General features: G+C 40.8%; 1 protein-coding gene across 2 annotated transcripts in view; it reads left to right on the forward strand.

Annotated features, from left to right (window-relative positions):
* Nucleotides 1-12,219, forward strand: part of LOC109899108 (cGMP-dependent protein kinase 1-like) — a 158,650-nt gene extending 146,431 nt beyond the window's left edge. For both annotated transcript variants that reach the window (XM_031835699.1, XM_031835698.1), the window contains exons 8-18: nt 2,894-2,959; nt 4,986-5,060; nt 7,930-8,026; nt 9,612-9,751; nt 9,843-9,932; nt 10,073-10,214; nt 10,330-10,493; nt 10,592-10,714; nt 10,808-10,870; nt 11,337-11,403; nt 11,492-12,219. In XM_031835699.1, the coding sequence (XP_031691559.1) occupies nt 2,894-2,959; nt 4,986-5,060; nt 7,930-8,026; nt 9,612-9,751; nt 9,843-9,932; nt 10,073-10,214; nt 10,330-10,493; nt 10,592-10,714; nt 10,808-10,870; nt 11,337-11,403; nt 11,492-11,590 (1,126 nt within the window). In that variant the 3' untranslated portion in view covers nt 11,591-12,219. The remainder of the gene's footprint in view (nt 1-2,893; nt 2,960-4,985; nt 5,061-7,929; nt 8,027-9,611; nt 9,752-9,842; nt 9,933-10,072; nt 10,215-10,329; nt 10,494-10,591; nt 10,715-10,807; nt 10,871-11,336; nt 11,404-11,491) is intronic.
* The last annotated feature ends 8,667 nt before the right edge of the window (nt 12,220-20,886 follow it).

Here is a 20,886-nt window from a genome sequence, read left to right on the forward strand (position 1 = left end):
TTTTTAAAAAAAAACTTTTGATTTGATACTATAACCTAGGAAGAGAGTGTATCATGTACATTCATCTCGTTAATAGATGTTCTAGGAAAAGGGAAACACTTTTTTTGTCCCTGATAGGTCAGCACAATATCTGATGTCATATTCTTCTTACCATTGAGCTCCCATTTGAGGTCTCGATTCATCAACAGACAATGTGTTCTATGCTGCACCGTTCTGTCCTTCCTTCGGGGGAGTGTGTGTGTGTGTGGTGTGTGTGTGTGTGTGTGTGTGAGTGCATTCATGTGTGTGGGTGGATTGGAGGGTCAGTAGAGGATGAGAGATTTTTAAAGAGTGTGGTTTCGTTGACAGAAAATGGAAACAATTTGATTGTTGCTGGTCTCAGACCCCACCCCAGTCTGTATTTCCATAAACCCCTCCTTGGGATACCAGAGCACCATCCAATTACCAGTTGAATTAAAACGTTCAAATGTAAATGAACACCGCCGGCCGGCTCTCTGCTGTGCTGCTCTAAAGGACATTTCAAGAAACATGCAGCCTTGCTCTCTCCTCTGTCCTTCTCTCTCTCTCTCTCTCTGTCTTTTCTCTCTCTCTTCTCTCCTCTCATCTCTCTCCCTTCTCTCTCTGTCTCTCTCTCTCTCTCCTCGTCTCTCTCTCTCTCTCTCTCTCTCTCTCTCTCTCTCTCTCTCTCTCTCTCTCCTCTCTCTCGTCTCTCTCTGTCTTCGTCTTCTCTCTCTCTCTCTCTCATCTCCTCTGTCTCTCTCTGTCGCTCTCTGTGCTCTCTCTGTCTCTCGTCTCTCTCTGTCTCTCTTTCTCTCTGTCTTTCTCTCTGTTCTCTCTTCTCTGTCTCTCTCTCTGGGTCTTTTCTCTCTGTCTCTCTCTGTCTTTCTCTTCTCTCTCTCTCTCTCTCTCTCTCTCTCTCTCTCTCTCTCTCTCTCTCTGTCTTTCTCTCTCTCTCTCTCTCTCTCTCTCTCTCTCTCTCTCTGTCTTTCTCTGTCTCTCCTTCTCTCTCTCTCTCTCTCTCTCTCTCTCTCTCTCTCTCTCTCTCTCTCTCTGTCTTTCTCTCTCTCTCCTTCTCTCTCTCTCTCTCTCTCTCTCTCACACTCGGTGTCTCTCTCGCTCTTTGTTTACAAGCAAATGTGAAGACGCAAATAAATTATTTGAAGAGGTTAAAAACAGACAGCAGAAATTGTTATTCAACTACTGTTGTCAGTATCAACAATTTGACAGCAACAAAATAAATGAACAGGATCCACTAAGGTCCACGATTTCTATCCCACCCACCGGGCTGTATTGGGTTGTTGGTTGTCTTAATGAAAGGGAATCACCATGGTGTGTAAATAATACCTTTTATGAGGCAAATTAGCGCAGCTTGCAGCTTAGTCTCTGTGTGTATGTAGTAGTTAGGGTAAAGGGCTCTGTTCATTGTCTGAGATAGAAAGCAATAAGGAACTCACAGGGATATCATGTATGTGTGTGCATTTTTTTCAACATGGAAAAGGACCAAATAAACGTACCCAGTCCTTTTGAGACAGGTGTATCTGCCAAAACACTGTTGACAACAGTAGCACAATGGCATAGGGGCTACATTTGGCACATAGTCACAATTCACACTGAGCAGGTGTTTAGGCAGGGTACTAGTATGTACCACTCAGGGACTGGATTTAGTTCACTTAATACCCCCCTCCTACCCCTTCAGCCTCCCTCCTACACATGCCTTGTGCGTGCCCATGTGAGAAAAGCCCCTCTCTCTTTACCCCATATTTACCCCAGCACTCTGAAATGATTGACTCTTTTCCTCTCCTCTCCTCTCCTCTCCTCTCCTCTCCTCTCCTCTCCTCTCCTCTCCTCTCCTCTCCTCTCCTCTCCTCTCCTCTCCTCTCCTTCTCCTCTCCTCTCCTCTCCTCTCCTCTCCTCTCCTCTCCTCTCCTCTCTTTTCCACTGGAGAAACCCTTTCGTTTCCAGCAGCTGTGACCTTTTCAGATAGGGATCGTGTGTGTGCGTGTGTGCGTGCACGCGTATGTGTATGTTTGGAAAGTGGGTGGTGGTGGTGGTGGTGGGGGGGGGTTGTATAAGGAGGCTGGATGGCATGAGAAGGACTTGTCACCTTGGTCCATGTGAAATAAGTTGCGTAGCTGCGAATACATATGGGTCATTCCTCCCCTGCTTTGACACTAGAGTGCGACACTAGAGTGTGACTTCACTGACATGTCAACAGCTCTAATGGTGCTATGCATTCTCACCGTTCTGGAGTAGCTTGATTACATTCTTGTTTTTTACTGTATTTAGTGTATGCTCGTCTTTTGGCAACAGGGTTTTCCTGTTATGAATTTGGATAAAGTAGAATAGGTTTTATCGTGTCTTAGTGGTATCACTTGACTCTGAGATCTGCAAGTGTGTGTAGACAGCTTGCATGGACTCGCCTGCCCAGCAACAAGTGTAGATTTGACTGTGCACAGTGATACAGTCTGTGTGTGAGGACCTGTCGTGCGAGTTAGTCTAGAGGGCTTTAGAGTCCGGGGATGACTAAGACTCTGAGAGCGACTGGGCAGTCAAATCCTCGGAAGAAGAGGATATTGATGATACAGAGTAAAACTGGTTATACTTTTGTTACCATTACCTGTCGCTAATGTCCATGTATTTGTCAAAACTAAGCTTTATAATTATATGATGAAATGTTTCTATGGGAAAGTCTTGTGTTTTTTATGTATCAAATTATACATTATATTGATTGTAAAGCTGTTTTTTAATGATTTATCAAAATTAGGAACAAAATGTTTTTATTGTGTAATAACTATTTTTCATTTTAAGCACAAACCAAGTCATTAATGTTTGATAAAATAAAGTGCTGCTGTATTCTGTGTAATGTGTGTTACTAATGATGTGTGTGTTCCAGGGAGGACATCAGGACAGCAAACGTCATCGCTGCAGAGACCGTGACATGTCTGGTCATTGACAGAGAGTGAGTGTTCAAAACATCCTCAGTACCTACTTTTGTATTCTGAAATGCTTTTGATAATTTGGTCTACAATATCACATAGCAAATGCCATTTAGCAGACACTGTTATCCAAAGTGACTTACAGTCATGCGTGCATACATTTTTTGTATCAGTGGCCCTGGGAATCAAACCCACAATCCTGACATTGCCAACACCATGCTCTACCAACTGAGCCATACAGGACCAATTATTTAATTAATCACATTATTGAATTAATCACATTATTTCAAAATAAATTAATGTTGATCTACAAGATATGTACACTAAGTGGCATTATTCCTTGAGAGTCTAAGCTGTGGGGGTTCTACTAAGCGAACATATGGAATTAAGATGGTCGTACCATTTAACTATTTGTTCTTGAATTTTAGGATCCCTTTAGGTATAATTTTTTAAATAATTAAAACCTTATTTGATGGAACATTGAATTTGGCCTTACTGCTATTATCCCATAGATATGCATTGCATAACAGATTCATCCATGGAAAAGCATATAGTCAACGTTTGTTTTGTTTCCTATATCTGAGAGATATAAGAAAGATCAGGATTTTTTTTTACCCATATAAAAAAACTATAATTGGGACACTAAACTACATCCATGTATACTGTACTTCTATCCATTTTTTAAACAGGAACCGGGCTACCATCTGACGAGTCTTGTGAGGCTTGTAGGCGCCCTAGGTCAAAATATGTTCGTGAGAGTCTCACCTTTCCATAGAGGGGTCATTTTAGTGTTTAGCCCAAACTTCTCGGATGCTACAGGGGTTTTCGTGAAAAGACAGTCTCTTCGGATGTCTCATGGTCTGATAAACAATGCAATAGCTTGGCCACCTTCCATGCAGATGCGGAAGGCCGCCATTAGCAGATGTGGTAGATTGAGATGCAGCCCATGTAAACAATAATCTTTAGTTTAAACAGATGGATTATGATGGGGATTTTTTTATGATGCTAATTACATTTTCCCGCGGGTGTGCAGGCGTTGGCTTTAAGTTAAACAAGGTCTCATTATTAAATCATGGTCTGTCATTGTGTCACCGCTAACATCATGCAGTATATGAGTTTGCTGTAATGCAAGAGCAAGGCTGGGTGGTATCATTTGAGCCCCTGTAATGGAGCAGGCCTCTAATGGGCAACCCTGTGTCTTAGTGAGTGAGTCATCTGAATGAGAGTGGTGATTATTATGTTCTGTCTCTCTGTCTGTGACTCCAAATACTCTCTCACCTCACATAGCCAGCTTACCATATATGTTACCCAGAACTGGTTGGGTTTGGAGCCAGAGTGAGAGAGAGGTTACGGGTGGCAGGCAGCCTGCTATTTTTCTGGAAAGAAGGAGAGGGAAGAGAGGGAAGAAAAGAGAAAAAGAATGAGAGTCAGGGGATAATGGTGAGAAGGAAATTCCAGCACAGATGTGCGTGCTTGCATGCGTGTGTGCTTGTGTGTGTATTTTTGGGAAGAAGATTTAACCTTGTCAGCCAGGGTTGTCAGCTGGTGTTTCATCTGTAATCATCTCAATTTCAATCATTTGTTATCAATATTATGCACCATTTTCATATTCATGTGTATTAGCTTAATGATTTATGGGTATAGGGTTCAAGCACATCCAAATAGAGATGATATGTGTAGGGAATCTGGTTATTATAAAGTAAACAGATGGTCTTGAGACCAAGTGGTTATCACTTCAAACAACAATCTTATAAAGGTTTATTAAACATTCATAAAGGTTTCATATGTACTATAAATATGCAATACACTGCTGCACTAGATGAGTCATATGGAGAATAAGTGTCTATCTATATAGGGATATCTATAGATACCTGCTTATTATGTATGTGCTATCAATCACAAATATCAAGGGGCTGTTATGCCACAGTTAATGAACCAAAACACCAATTAGCAATGTTTTTGTCATTTAGACAACTGGCGTGATTACTTAAAGAGACAACAATACATACAGTATATATCACAAACACTGTTTCAATTCCTGTGCTGCAGCTCGTTCAAGCACTTGATTGGAGGGTTGGAGGAGGTGTCCAGTAAAGGCTGTGAGGATGCTGAGGTCAAGGCGAGGTAAATTGCATTCATTTACTCATTTTGATAGCTTGCTTTACTTGGCTTTGAGGTTTGGTCGACCTAAGGTCTGTTACAAAACAACACAATTCTCTGGTGACAGACCAGGAAGTGAAAGTTGTGACCTCTACCGCACCCCTTAGAGGAACCAATATGTTATCTGTAACCGTGGAAGCAGGAGCATAGCACCAGACACCAGGCACCCTAGTAAAGGGGCACCTTGGTGCTGGGGTGTGTTGTTGTTGGCATAAAGGGATGCCAGCTCAGAACAGGGTATTCTTGTGAGACAAGTTGAGGAGAAACACAAACCGTGGTTTAAACCATAAACTGTAGATTAAACATGGTTTCATGACAGCTTTGGGAACTCTTTTGGTAGTATTTCGTTCTTTGTTGAAAGTCAGTATGGGATATTTAAATCTGTTGTCATAAACCTTACATACAGTTATTTCAGGATACATGGCTTTGTGTACCTCATATATGGTGTGTATGGTGTACCGTGTATGGTACATTTGAAATGTCAGCCTCTCAAACTGAAATGTATTTTTGGGGGAAGTATAAATCAAAATAACGGTTCACTGTTACTTCCTGGAAAAAAGGATGATAATGGAGAGAGAGACTTGTGTTGGTCACTGTCGTGAGGCCTCCTTTTGAGACTGACAGTGAATGGATTCTGTCCTGGAACCTACTGGACAATATGTTGTATTGTGTTCAATATGATACATTGTTAATGTCTTTCAGAATAATTCCATCCCAGGTTGTGCAGTTGGACTGAAGGTTGTTGTATACAATACAAAATGCTGTGTTCTATTGTTGTATCTCATAAAGGATCTCATCTATCAAAATTAATTTGTCTAGAAACAGAAACAGGGGGGTGCATGTATTTGTTTCATCACACTTGTATAGAATAACTAATTGTTTTTCAGAATATCTGCAATTCTCTGCAATTCTACACATGTTAATGAATGTATTCTTACTTTCATTTTCAACTGCAGAAATAATAGTTTGGTTTAGCTGTTGCAGTCTTTTACCTGTGATTGTAATGGTACAAGTTTGCCATCTAGTGGCCATTAACTAGTCTTACAACATCAAATAAGCTATTGACTGAGGTAGGGCTGAATTGAGCTATAACGCATCCCTCCTCAGGGCACTTGGTCAGGAAAAATTCCTGGCCTCAACCATCACCCCTTGACTTGTGACACTCTTGACAGGGAGAGGGGACAACTGGGTAGTTCTATCTCAAAAAACACAAGGAAGAGGATTTTGACAACCACCATCTCAGATTGTTCTGAAATAGCTTGCTGCAACATTATTTTGTTGAAATTAAATTTGATCCCTGGAAAATAAAGCTCATTGATTACATCCAAATTGGCCATTTAAATTTATAGGATTCATAGCATATTCAAAAAATATAGAAATAAAAATCAAATATTCAACCTTTCTTTGACTAGGCAAGTCAGTTAAAAACAAATTCTTATTTACAATGACAGCCTACCCCGGCCAACCCGGACGACTCTGGGACAATTGTGCTCTGCCCTATGCAACTCCCAATCACGGGAGGTTGTGATACAGCCCGGGATCGAACACGGGTCTGTAGTGACGTCTCTAGCACTGTGATGCAGTGCGTTAGACCACTACGACACTCAGGATCCATACAAGTAGTATGGAGCTGCGGCTCAGAGTAGTGTTTCAGCATCCTATGTAATGTATTCCCAGTGAATTTGGTGATGTTTTTTCCCCCTGTTCAGAGAAATTAGTAATTAAAGTTGTTGGGTTTATATCCCATCCTACATCCTGATATTACCAGGTTTGTCTGACCACTAGATGGTGCTGTTCCTCCTATTAAGTGATTTTTTAAAATAAAGAATCCCCCCAAACCCCTCAATGTTTAAGGGATAGTTCACCCAAATTACAAAATGACATTGGTTTACTAACTCTGTAAGCAGACTATTGACAAGGTATGACAGCAACCTATGCGTTGTTTTTTTTGGTCACTGTTTCAGATGCTAACTTTTTAGCACTTGTGGCACAAATCCAATGCAAGTCAATGGTACCTACTGTATATTAGCATTTTCACGCTTCATGTTCAAATCATCCTAAAGTATCTTAAAATGAATTTTGGATATGAAGCCTGAAAATGCTAATATAGGTACCATTTGAAACAGTGGGGAAGTGAACAAAACCAATGCATGGGTTGCTGTAATACCTTGTCCATAGACTTCGTACATGGTAAGGAAATAATATGCAATTTGAAATTTCAGTGAAAAATCCCTTTAACATTGAAAGGGGGTGGGGGATTCTTCAAACTATACGTTTTGTATGACCTAATAGCAGGAACAGCACCATCTAGTGGTCAGACGAACCTGGCAATATCGGGATGTAGGATGGGACAGAAACCCAACATATTCAATGATTAATTTCTCTGAACATGGGAAAAAAACAAATTCACAAGGAATAAGGACCACTTCTTTGGATTCCTAATGTCTTACTCATTGTTACATTTTTTTGTCGGTCCAAATAGGATGTTAGGTACTATATTTATTGAAAATTAAATATTATAATTATATATTATAAAATTTTGTGTGCAATCAATTAGCTTAATTTCTCAGGGAACAGAGACCGAAGGTGTTGAAGATCCTCTGGCTTGGTTGACCCAGAAACCTTTTATCCTGAGGGCTCAGGACTATATCTTTACTGATTCTCCCAATCACACCATTGAGCTGATAAGGTCCACTGGATTAAACAATAAACAAGAGAAGACACTGGGAGTTGGGGATATCGGCGACTGGGCATGTGGAAAATGGCCCTGTGTCTTGGATGAGGGGAGAGTGACAGTTCAATTGAATTAACATGTCCTTGTCTTTCCCTGCAGGTACGAAGCAGAGAATTCTTTCTTCTCCAACCTCAATCTGGTTGACTTCAACATCATCGACACGCTGGGGGTTGGTGGCTTTGGCCGTGTAGAGCTGGTAGGAACCACAGCTGCCACTTGCAGGTCTCCTGACCTAATATCAAGCTATAGCTTTACGAAAGGTGCCTTATATAGACTTGTGTTGAATGTTGAATAAACTGTCATTTGAACTTCCTCTGCCGGTTTTCCACTTGGGTGGTCCTTATGCAAAAAAATATTAGACAAAATATCCACAGAAAAGTATAATTATATCAACTTTTTTAAATGCTGGTACTGCCATTGAGATCTCTGTTACTTGGCACATGCGCAAAACCGTCCAAACACCTGCATGAGCTTGATTAGTATACATGCATCGCAAGCATATATTTACAATGTGTGTGCCTACCTCAGGTGAACAAACAAACTGTGGGAGATCTGTATTTAGAAGTCGGTTTGATGACACTTTCCTGTGGATATTTTGTTTCACATTTCCAACGGCATAACAACGGATTTAGTGGACAAATGGCAAAGTTAAAATGAAGTTGATTTAACATTCTGACTTGTAAAGGGATTGTTCACTCTTCTGGAATCTACTTTAGTGATGAGTGTGGGACGTCCACACTCGGAAGCGTAAGAGGCTAAGCTGCCACTTTACAGTGCCATTGGAAAGTATTCAGACCCCTTGACTTTTCCACATTTTGTTACGTTACAGCCTTATTCTAAAATTGATTACATGTAATTTTTTCCCTCATCAACACAATCTACACAATACCCCATAATGACAAAGCAAAACAGGGTTTTAGACATGTTTGCTAGTTTATAGAATGTAAAAAACTGAAATATGACATTTACAGAAGTATTTAGACCCTTTACTCAGTACTTTATTGAAGCACCTTTGGCAGCGATTACAGCATCAAATCTTTTTGGGTATGACGCTACAAGCTTGGCACACATGTATTTGGGGTGCTGACAATGATCATGTGTCCAGCTCTGTCAGAGTGACCATCTGGTTCTTGGTCACCTCCCTGACCAAGGCCCTTCTCCCCCGATTGCACAGTTTGGTCGGGCGGCCAGCTCTAGGAAGGGTCTTGGTGGTTCCAAACTTCTTCCATTTAAGAACGATGGAGGCCACTGTGTTCCTGTGGACCTTCAATGCTGCATTATTTTTTTGCCGTCCCTTCCCCAGATCTGTGCCTCAACACAATCCTGTCTCTATGGACAATTCCTTCAACCTCATGGCATGGTTTTTGCTATGACATGCACTGCCAACTGTGGGACCTTATATAGACAGGTGTGTGCCTTTCAAAATCATGTTCAATCAATTGAATTTACCACAGGTGGACTACAATGAAGTTGTAGAATCATCTCAAGGATGATCAATGGAAACAGGATGCACCTGAGCTCAACTTAGAGTCTGAATACTTATGTAAATAAGGTATTTCTAACAACCTGTTTTCACTTTGTCATTATGGGGTATTGGGTGTAGATTGATGAGGAAAAACATCTATTTAATCCATTTTAGAATAAGGCTGTAACATAGCAAAATGTGGAAAAAGTCAAGGGGTCTGAATACTTTCTGAAGGCACTGTACATTGTATTGCATTGATGTTTAATTTAACCATTGCTTAGAGCTGACATAGCTCTCCTCTCTCCTGTGTTGACAGGTTCAGCTGAAAAGTGATGAGGTGAAGACGTTTGCCATGAAGATCCTGAAGAAGCGTCACATTGTGGACACGCGACAGCAAGAGCATATCCGCTCTGAGAAACTCATCATGCAGGAGGCCCACTCTGACTTCATTGTCAGGTAGAGACATGCATGCAACGCCTTTCCACAGACACAGTTTTAATTCTCAGTCAATCCTACAGAGGACACACCCTCTGTGTTTTGTATTCAGACTGTACAGGACATTTAAGGACAGTAAGTACCTCTACATGCTGATGGAGGCTTGTCTGGGAGGAGAGCTGTGGACCATTCTTAGAGACCGGTGAGCCTTAAATGGTCAATATGTAAAATAATGTAATTGTGCCCATATGTGTTTCAGTAAGACTATGGAAGAGCTGGCCGATGTGTGCCTGTTAAAAATGTGACTTATTTTAAAGAGGTCATTGTCACTTCCTTCTCCAGGGGTTCGTTTGAGGATTCAACCACAAGGTTCTACACAGCGTGTGTGGTGGAAGCATTCGCCTACCTACATTCCAAAGGCATCATCTACAGAGACCTTAAACCAGAGAACCTTATACTGGACCACAAGGGCTATGCCAAGCTAGTAAGAGACACACAACATTGTGGATTCAAAGCTTGATGACCTAAACCTCTAACCCTTTGAACTATTAACACTGCAGGTTACCTCTAAGAATGTATTTCACATGTCCTTTGTATAGGTGGACTTTGGCTTTGCCAAGAAGATCGAGTTTGGGAAGAAAACGTGGACGTTCTGTGGAACACCAGAATACGTGGCACCAGAGATCATTCTGAACAAAGGCCATGACATTTCAGCTGACTACTGGTCTCTAGGAATCCTCATGTTTGAGCTCCTCACCGGCAGGTACAGACAAACCTGATCATCTTAAATGAAAGTGTAAGGCCAGATTTTAACTGAGAAAGGTATACATTTGAGTGTCTATCTCCACCCCTGTCTTCCAGCCCTCCCTTCTCTGGCCCTGATCCCATGAAGACATATAACATCATCTTGAGGGGCATTGACATGATCGAATTTCCAAAGAAGATCACCAAAAACGCTGCCAACTTAATAAAAAAACTATGCAGGTGAGTCGCAGACCATTTTGTCCACCCTCAACAATTACTGTTTAATGTAATTTAGTGTTAACAAGAGTATTAATGATGATGTGTTCATTTTAGGGACAATCCTTCGGAAAGACTAGGAAACTTGAAAAACGGTGTCAAAGACATCCGAAAGCACAAGTAAGTTCATGGATAGCCATATTATTCTACTCATCTTCCCACATTTATATATTTAAAGTAACTATTCAGTGTTTCCAGATTTCTATGAGATATGACCTGTAATTAATTACAAGATGAGTTAAATAGTTTTCCTTCCAAAAAAATAGAAACTAAGTATGTTAAAAAACCATTTTTCTTTGTTAGAATGGTGTGGGCGTAGCCCAGAAAACAGAATGGTGTGGGCGTATACCAGTCTTTAGAAATATTAATGCAAGTAGACAGCTGTTTGGCCAGCTCATCCTCATCAGGAGAATGACATCATCCTCTATGAGGAAATAGAAAGCATTTTTTAAACAGTCTGTTTGAGATAGAAGTTTGAGGTGGGGATTTTTTAAATTTATTTTTATTTATGCTTTGTCAGCAACATTATTTTAAAAGGAGAGATTTTCACTGGACAGTTTCTTTAACAATTTCTATACATTTCCAGATGGTTTGAGGGCTTTAACTGGGAAGGTCTAAGAAAAGGAACGCTGACACCCCCTATCATCCCTAATGTAAGTCACAAACCAACATTTCATCAACAAGCTGCTTTCATCAGGGTTTCAAGTGGCTCAATACTGTCTGTCTTTTTCTGTCAATCAGGTGATATCACCAATGGACACAAGTAACTTTGACAACTTCCCAGAGGACAAGGAAGACCCACCCCCAGATGACAATTCTGGCTGGGACAACGATTTTTAAAATGTCACCCCCACCCCCAAAACCAAATTATCTTATGTCATTGGCCTGGACGCCGACTTCAGGATATAGCTGAATTCTAAAGACTGTGGAGAGTGGAGAGAGGGGAAGTGGAGAGGGGAGGAGAGGAAGAGGACAAAAAAACGCCCTGGGTCAGCAATATGTCTTCGCTACATGTGGCTCTGGCACTAGCATGTAATGACCATAGTACTTTCTCAGGGTTCTCACACATATGCACATGCAAGCAAATACACACACACACGCACGCACACGCACACCAAACCAAACTCACACAGAAACACACAAGGCAAGTCCTGGAGCTAAAACAATGCTTATTTATTTAGCAGAGAGGGTGTGTGAGAATAAGAGTATGTACAATATACATCCCAAAATAAAGGAAACACCAACATAAAGTGTCTTAATAGGGTGTTGGTCTACAACAAGCCAGAACAGCTTCAATGCACCTTGGCATTGATTCCACAAGTGTCTGTTGGAGGGATGTGACATCATTCTTCTATGAAAAATTACATAATACGGGGTTTTGTTGATGGTGGTGGAAAATGCTCCAGAATCTCACATAAGTGTTCAATTGGGTTGAGATCTGATGACTGAGACAACCATGTCCCGAGTGGCACAGCGGTCTAAGGCACTGCATCTCAGTGCTAGAGGTGTCACTACAGTCACACAGGTTAGAATCCAGGCTGTATCACAACCGGACGTGATTGGGAGTCCCATAGGGCGGTGCACAATTGGCTGAGCGTCGTCCGTGTTTGGCCGGTGTAGGCCATCATTGTAAATAAGAATTTGTTCTTAACTGACTTGCCTAGCTAAATAAAAATAAATAAATATAGTTTACATCATTTTCATGCTTATCAAACCAGTCAATGACCACTCATGCCCTGTGGATGGGGGCATTGTCATCCTATGGGGCATAGCCATGGTCTGCAAAATAATGTCCTCCCCAGCATTTATATACATGACCCTAAGCATGACGGGATTTTAATTGCTTAATTATCTCAGGGACCACACCTGTGTGGAAGCACCTGGTTTCAATATACTTTGCATCATTCATTTACTCAAGTGTTCCCATTATTTTTGTCAGTAACTTGTATATGAGAGTATGTGAGTGTAAGAACACTACAAGAACCGTTAAAACAAGTCAAATTTAGTATAGGGTGGAAGATTAGGTTTCTGTTGCTGCCACGTATCTGCACTGCTCCTAAAAGGTTGGACAGACAGACTAGCTGGGCAGGCTGGGTCCATGTTTGGAAGGCTTTCTCTCTGCACCCTGTTTTCTCTAAAGACTCCTAATTACTGTAGCTGGTCCACAAGGTTTGGCTTACCTACAGTACAACACTGGTATGTGGGCCTCCTCAATAGGGAAACCGGATCTTACCACTGAGTCAAACAGGTACCAAGTGCTCATGATGAACCTGAATGTTACTGTTCTTAATATTACTTTTAGACACAGACAGAGTATAGTGCCATCTCCTTGGCGTTAATTCCTATTTTGTTGCATTACAACCTGTGGATTTTTATTTGGATTTCATATAATGGATATACACAAAATAGTCCAAATCGGTGAACTGAAATGAAAAAAATAACTTGTTTAAAAAATGAAAAATGGAAAAGTGGTGCATGCGTATGTATTCACCCCCTTTCCTATGATTCACCTAAATAAGATATGGTGCAACCAATTAACTTCAGAGGTCACATAATTAGTTAAATAAAGTCCACCTGTGTGCAATCTAATCTATATACACCTGTTCTGAAAGGCCCCAGATTCCACAACACCACTAAACAAGGGGCCCCACCAAGCAAGCGGCACCATGAAGACCAAGGAGCTCTCCAAACAGGTCAGGGACAAAGTACAGTACAGATCAGGGTTGGTTTATAAAAAAATATCAGAATCTTTGAACATCCCACGGAGTACCATTAAATCCATTCTTCATATATGGCTAGATTATGGCACCACACCAAACCAGTCAAGAGAGGGCCACCCACCAAATCTCACGGAACAGGCAATGAGGGAATTAATCAGAGAGGCAACAAAGAGACCAAAGATAACCCTGCCGCAAAGCTCCAAATCGGAGATTGGAGTATCTGTCCGTAGGACCACTTCAAGATGTACACTCCACAGAGCTGGGCTGTACGGAAGAGTGGCCAGAAAAAATCCATTGCTTAAAGAAGAAAATAAGCAAACACGTTTGGTGTTTGCCAAATGCATGTGGGAGACTCTCCAAACATATGGAAGAAGGTACTCTGGTCAGATGAGACAAAATTGAGCTTTTTGGCCATCAAGTAAAACATTATGTCTGGCGCAAACCCAACACCTCTCATCACCCCGAGAACGCCATCTCCACAGTGAAGCATGGTGGTGGCAGCATCATGCTGTGGGGATGTTTTTCATCAGCAGGGACTGGGAAACTTGTCAGAATCGAATGAATGATGGATGGCGCTAAATACACAGACATTTTTGAGGGGAAACCTGTATCAGTCTTCCAGAGATTTGAGACTGGGACGGAGGTTCACCTTCCAGCATGACAATGACCCTAAGCATACTCCTAAAGCAACACTCAAGTGGTTTAAGGGGAAACATTTAAATGTCTTGGAATGGCCTAGTCAAAGCCCAGACCTCAATCCAATTGAGAATATGTGGTATGACTTAAAGATTGCTGTACACCAGTGGAAGCCATCCAACTTTAAGGAGCTGGAGCAGTTTTGCATTGAAGAATGGGCAATAATCTAAGTGGCTAGATGTGCCAAGCTCTATAGAGACATACCCCAGGACTTGCAGCTGTAATCACTGCAAAAGATGGCTCTACAATTTATTGACTTTGGGGGAGGGTGAAAAGTTATGCACACTCAAGTTTTCCATTTTTTTTGTCTTATTTCTTGTTTGTTTCACAATAAAAAATATTTTGCATCTTCAAAGTGGTAGGCATTTGTGTAAATTTGTGTAACTTTGTGCATTTGTGTAAATTTGTGTAACTCAAATGATACAACCCCCCCAAAAATCTATTTTATTTCCAGGTTGTAAGGCAACAAAATAGGAAAAATGCCAAGGGGAGTGAATACTTTCGCAAGCCAGTGTATATGTACATATTATATGAAGTTACAATCTCACACATACACAGCTGCTACACCCATCTACTTTACTCATTCATGTACAATGTATATAACAGCTACTGTACTTACCTTAAAAAACACAATTTCTGTTCTGTGTTTCTGATAGAAAAATTGTGACCTTTCACATATTAATTCCTAATTTCTTGAAAGCAATTTGTAATTACGCAGTTATGAACTAATTTAACCAACAACAATAACTAAGATACTCAGATCAACTTTTATTTCACAGGCATAGGACGAATAGTCAATAAAGATGTCATTTAAACGTCCACTACATTTGTTTTATGCTTAGCTACACATCAACCTTATGTATTGCAAATGTCTGACATCATCATCCTCTGAGTTGCTCTGTCATCATGTAGCTGCTAACCAATCAATATAAATACCATCCCTTCAATTGGGTAAGTCATATTTTCACTCCACAATAGTTTAATTTACCACTTTTAATGGGGTTTTAATGCCTTCAGTGCTGTCGTTTCTACTGTACTGTAAATATAGGTGCTGTATTAAATATGAATGGATACAATATTATGAGCACTGTATATTGTTTCTGTGTATTGATATTTAAGTGCTGGATTACATTGTAATGCACTTGCTTTATTTCTTTAGGAGAATTGTGTTGTTTTGATCATCTGTTTAAAAACTTCTTAGGGCTAGGCCCCTTTTTTCTCAATTTCTGCCTGAATGACCTGCTCAAAGTAAACTGCCTGTTGTTCAGGCCCTGGAACCAGGATATGCATATAATTGATAACATTGGACAGGAAACACTTTGACGTTTGTAGAAATGTTAAAATAATGTAGGAGAATATAACACAATATATATGGTAGGAGAAAATCCAAAGAAAAACCAACCAGAATTTTTTTGAGAGAGAGACCATGCTCTTACAATGGCAAGTATAAGGGCTTACTCAATTCTAGCTCCCAGGTTTCAGGCTCATAACTTCCAAAACGAATAAGAAATATCAGTTTTAGTACAGGGACACAGTCTTGGAAATGTGTGTTTGCGCACGCCATGAAGAAAGGACACACCTGCTAAAATCGGTTTCCTATTGAACATACTTCTTACTGTAAGAAATATCATAGTTTGATTACATTTTAGGGTATCTGAGGAGTAAATAGAAACATATTTTGACTTGTTGAAACAAATTTTAGGGGTAGATTTTCGGATTCCTTTCTCTGCATGTTGAACGAGTGGATTACTCAAATCGAAGGTGCAAACTAAACTGACTTTTTGGGATATAAATAATGATTTTCTCTAACAAAACAACCTTACATTTTATAGCTGGGACCCTTTGGATGACAAATCAGAGGAAGATTTTTAAAAAGTAAGTGAATATTTAATCGCTATTTGTGAATTTATGAAACCTGTGCCGGTGGAAAAATATTTTGATGTGAGGCGCCGTCCTCAAACTATCGCATGGCATGCTTTCGCTGTAATAGCTACTGTAAATCAGACAGTGCAGATAGATTAGAATTTAAGCTTTCATCCGATATAAAACCCCTGTATGTACCTAAATGTTTAATATCCATAATTTGTATGATTATTTATTTGAATTGCGCACCTTCCAGTTTCACCGGAAGTTGTCCGTGGGACACCTAGCACTTAAAAACAGTTGGTGTACTGTACAACCAGCATGGTTATGTTTAATGAGTAATGCCAATCATTCATTCATCATTATCTCTACACATGCAGTTGTCACTCGCTGTCCAACACCAGTACTCATGAATCATCAGTATAACAATGCAAGTGTCTTCAATCAATGGAATCCCAATTAACATCATCTCATCGTTTCAAAACTGCATGAACAGTAAGTGACTCAAATCTGTTGTTACACCATCTCCTCCTAGATGACTGATTTTGATCATTTACAAATATTTAACACTTAACTAAACAAAACACTGTAGACAAGGGGTTCTCTAACATTTTCACTGTGGTCCCCCCTTCCAGCATAGGGGAACATCCCAGGTATGCAATGACGAACAAGACAAGAGGAACTGATGATACACTATCCAATTTCGAAATTGCACCTTTTGCATTCTAGTAAGTTTATAGCCGTTCCTTAAAAGTATATTATATAAAATATATATATTCACATATGAATATAATATTTATTTTCATCATGTCTTTTTTAAGAAACTCAGTAATGAGATATATATATATATATACAGTGCCTTGCGAAAGTATTCGGCCACCTTGAACTTTGCGACCTTTTGCCACATCTTTATGTTTGAAGCCTGAAATGTGGCAAAAGGTCGCAAAGTTCAAGGGGGCCGAATACTTTCGCAAGGCACTGTGTATATATATATATATATATATATAACTTCAAAACTATGAAATAACACACATGGAATCATGTAGTAACCAAAAAAGTATTAAACATATTTCATTTTTGATATTCTTCAAAGTAGCCACACTTTGACTTGATGACAGCTTTGCACACTCTTGGCATTCTCTCAACCAGCTTCACCTGGAAGGCTTTTCCAACAGTCTTGAAGGAGTTCCAACATACTGTATGCTGAGCACTTGTTGGCTGCTTTTCCTTCACTCTGCATTCCAACTCATCCCAAACCATATCAATTGGGTTGAAGTTGGGTGATTGTAGAGGCCATCTGATGCAACACTTCATCACTCTCCTTCTCGGTCAAATGGCCCTAACACAGTCTGGAGGTGTGTTTTGGGTCATTGTCTGGTTGAAAACAAATGATAGTCCCACTAAGCGCAATGAGATGGTGTATCGCTGCAGAATGCTGTGGTAGCCATGCTGGTTAAGTGTGCCTTGAATTCTAAATAAATTACCCCCACACAATCACACCTCCTCCTCCATGCTTCACGGTGGGAACCACACATGCAGGGATTGGTTGGAACCAAAAATCTCAAATTTGGATTGATCAGACCAAATGACAGATTTCCACCGGTCTAATGTTCATCGCTCGTGTTTCTTGGACCAAGAAAGTCTCTTGTTCTTATTGGTGTCCTTTAGTAGTGGTTTCTTTGCAGTAATTAGACCTTGAAGGCATGATTCAAGGCCTGAGTCTCCTCTGAACAGTTGATGTTGCGATGTGTCGGTTACTTGAACTTTGTGAAGCATTTATTTGGGCTGCAATCTGAGATGCAGTTAACTCTAATGAACTCATCCTCTGCAGCAGAGGTAACTATGGTTCTATGAGCCAGACTGAACTTGAAGAACCATTCTAAGTTCTTGAGATTTTCCGGATTGACTGACCTTCATGTCTTAAAGTTATGATGGGCTGTCATTTTTCTTTGCTTATTTGAGCTATTCTTGCCATAATATGTGACCGACCAGCTGAAATTGGTCTCCTGTAGCAAAATTTGAAATTGTGTTTTTAACATTGGATAAAAGAAGAGACTCAATGCTACAAAATGGTATATCATAGACTGCCTTTTTCAGGAACAATGGGAAAGTAATTTTGCTTTGAAAGTTAATAAACTTGTAAACTCACTTTTGAGAAAATGGCCTTTGAATGTTGTGGTACCTACTGGAGAGCTCTCCTTCGTCTACACCCGTTCAAATCAAATCAAATTTATTTATATAGCCCTTCGTACATCAGCTGATATCTCAAAGTGCTGTACAGAAACCCAGCCTAAAACCCCAAACAGCAAGCAATGCAGGTGTAGAAGCACGGTGGCTAGGAAAAACTCCCTAGAAAGGCCAATACCTAGGAAGAAACCTAGAGAGGAACCAGGCTATGTGGGGTGGTCAGTCCTCTTCTGGCTGTGCCGGGTGGAGATTATAACAGAACATGGCCAAGATGTTCAAATGTTCATAAATGACCAGCATGGTCGAATAATAATAAGGCAGAACAGTTGAAACTGGAGCAGCAGCACAGTCAGGTGGAAGTTGAAACTGGAGCAGCAGCATGGCCAGGTGGACTGGGGACAGCAAGGAGTCATCATGTCAGGTAGTCCTGGGGCATGGTCCTAGGGCTCAGGTCAGTTGAAACTGGAACAGCAGCATGGCCAGGTGGACTGGGGACAGCAAGGAGTCATCATTGTTCACACCCTCTTAAGCCAGCCCCGCCCATTTCTTTAAGGATTCACATGTAAGGTCATGCTAAACAGTGAGTAGTGTAGTAAAGATTAAGACTAAAAGTGGTAAAAGTAGTAGCATCCATAAGGATATATTCCAGGTAAACAGAAAGTGTCCAGATAAAAATATAATCTAAATATTAGATGACACTTACCCAGACACACTTGTCTAAATTGATGGGTTGTGTGAAAGAAATGTTATAACCCCCAGTCACACATCTTGCTAAGTATATGGGTCTCAACAGAAGATACAGCCAAATGATTACTTAAATAGTAGCAGTAGCAGAACTAGTGTTAATATAAATAAATATACAGTATGTACAAGAAAAATAGCAATAGCAATATCAGTGATATAGGGGGTAGTTATATGCATACCATCATGGGTAAAGTGGCTGAGCAGCAGGATTAAAAAGAAGTAGCAGCAATGTATTAGGAGAGAGTCATTTGAATAGACGCACTGCAGAAAGTGCTGATGACTGGTCCGTCCGAACCACGCATGAACAAGGGAATCTATATTCGGAGAGCCTGCTTCTGTCCTGCCCTTTACTTTGGTGCAGAGCTTGTCATGTCCATAGCCTCTTCGTAGCAAAACTCCCCGATCTTCACAAAAATATACGTTTGTCTAGCCGTGTCCAGTCCAGGTGGTGCTTGTACAGGCAGACCATCTATGGGAGGAAGGATGTCAGCGTTGCGCAGCAGCTGAAAACTGGCCCCAACTGAGTCTGAACTCTCCTTGGCGACAACAACACCAGGCTACAGAGCATTTAAGCTGTAAAACAGGAAACAACAAAAAATGTAGAAGACATTACAACCTTGCACAACATCCATTCACCTCCCAAGTTTAGATAAGAAGAAAAACCTCATACAATGCAATGAAAATGATATTCACCTGAAGTGCTGGTACTGCTTAATCTGTGGCAGCGGCCTGAAGTACAGAGTCAGGTGTTGTTGCCAGCCATAGCTTTCCACCAGCACTGTACCATCATCCAGTCCAATCAGCTGTGGGATGTTGACCCCTGTCACAGTGCTGTCCTCCACAACACCAGCAGTATAAAAGACAAAGTGTTCACGCTGGTCGTTCTGAAGCGCTGCTTGGTGAGGCTGAAGCACCAGTCAATGGCAAACTTGGTGTGGCCTGTGAACAGGAAGTGAAGGTCCAGACTGTGGTGGAGCTTGTGCATGGTACGCCAGGCACAATACCAGAGCACAAACTTGTGCTTCTTGTTTTGGCTACTGCAGTTATTATTCAGGTCCACACATGTTTCCCCAACTCCGTAGTTGGTGAAGAAATGGTGCATGTAGTTGATGACTGTGCTACTGCCTTTGCTGGATGACATGCCTTCATCGATCAAGTAGTTGACATGTTGTGGTATTCCTTCACAGCAGACAAACGCAAGCCACACTTCCGAGGAGTTAAATATTAGATGGGACCTGGCTGCATAGGGTCAGCAGGATAGTGCACCTGCAAACAACAAAATAGCATTAAGATGAATTACAATGAATTGTCTCCCCCCTGTCAGTCTCTTTACACAACTCAGTGAAAGGTATTTGCCTTCCTCCCATATACATAGATATACAGTACACTCAAATGTTTATATATATCTATCCATCTATGTCCTCAATCAGTATACAGGAGGAAATGTTGCTTACTTGTTGAGCAAAACAAAAGTGGTAATGTATCCTGATGTCTTTGCTTGCTGGTTCAGTAGGGGCCCCCAGAGACAACTGCAGATCTTGACAGGTGGTCTTGCATTCAGCAACCATCTTCTTGAAGACAGACCGCTCACTCTGAACAAGCAGGAGATACTGTTCTTGCTTCTTCAGCTTGGCTGACTTAACAGTGTCTGGCAGATTGGAAGATCTGAAGGCCTAATAGTTGTTCTTCTGGCACTGCCAGCACAGGTCTGTCCTGGGCTTAGTGCTTGAGATGTGGGGCAGCAATTTTCTCCACAGATTCCTGAAGGAAGACAGCCCGACTCCACGTACCTATGGAAAATACAGAAATAATGTGAGGTCAATATAAGTAGTGCCAATCATGTTGGAGGTCAATTAAATAATAAAAACTTGTTTATGCTTTAAATACCAAGTGTTGTCATTGATTTTGTGTAGAGACGCCACACTG

Source organism: Oncorhynchus kisutch, linkage group LG11, assembly GCF_002021735.2.
Source record: "Oncorhynchus kisutch isolate 150728-3 linkage group LG11, Okis_V2, whole genome shotgun sequence".
Taxonomy (NCBI): Eukaryota; Metazoa; Chordata; class Actinopteri; order Salmoniformes; family Salmonidae; genus Oncorhynchus; species Oncorhynchus kisutch.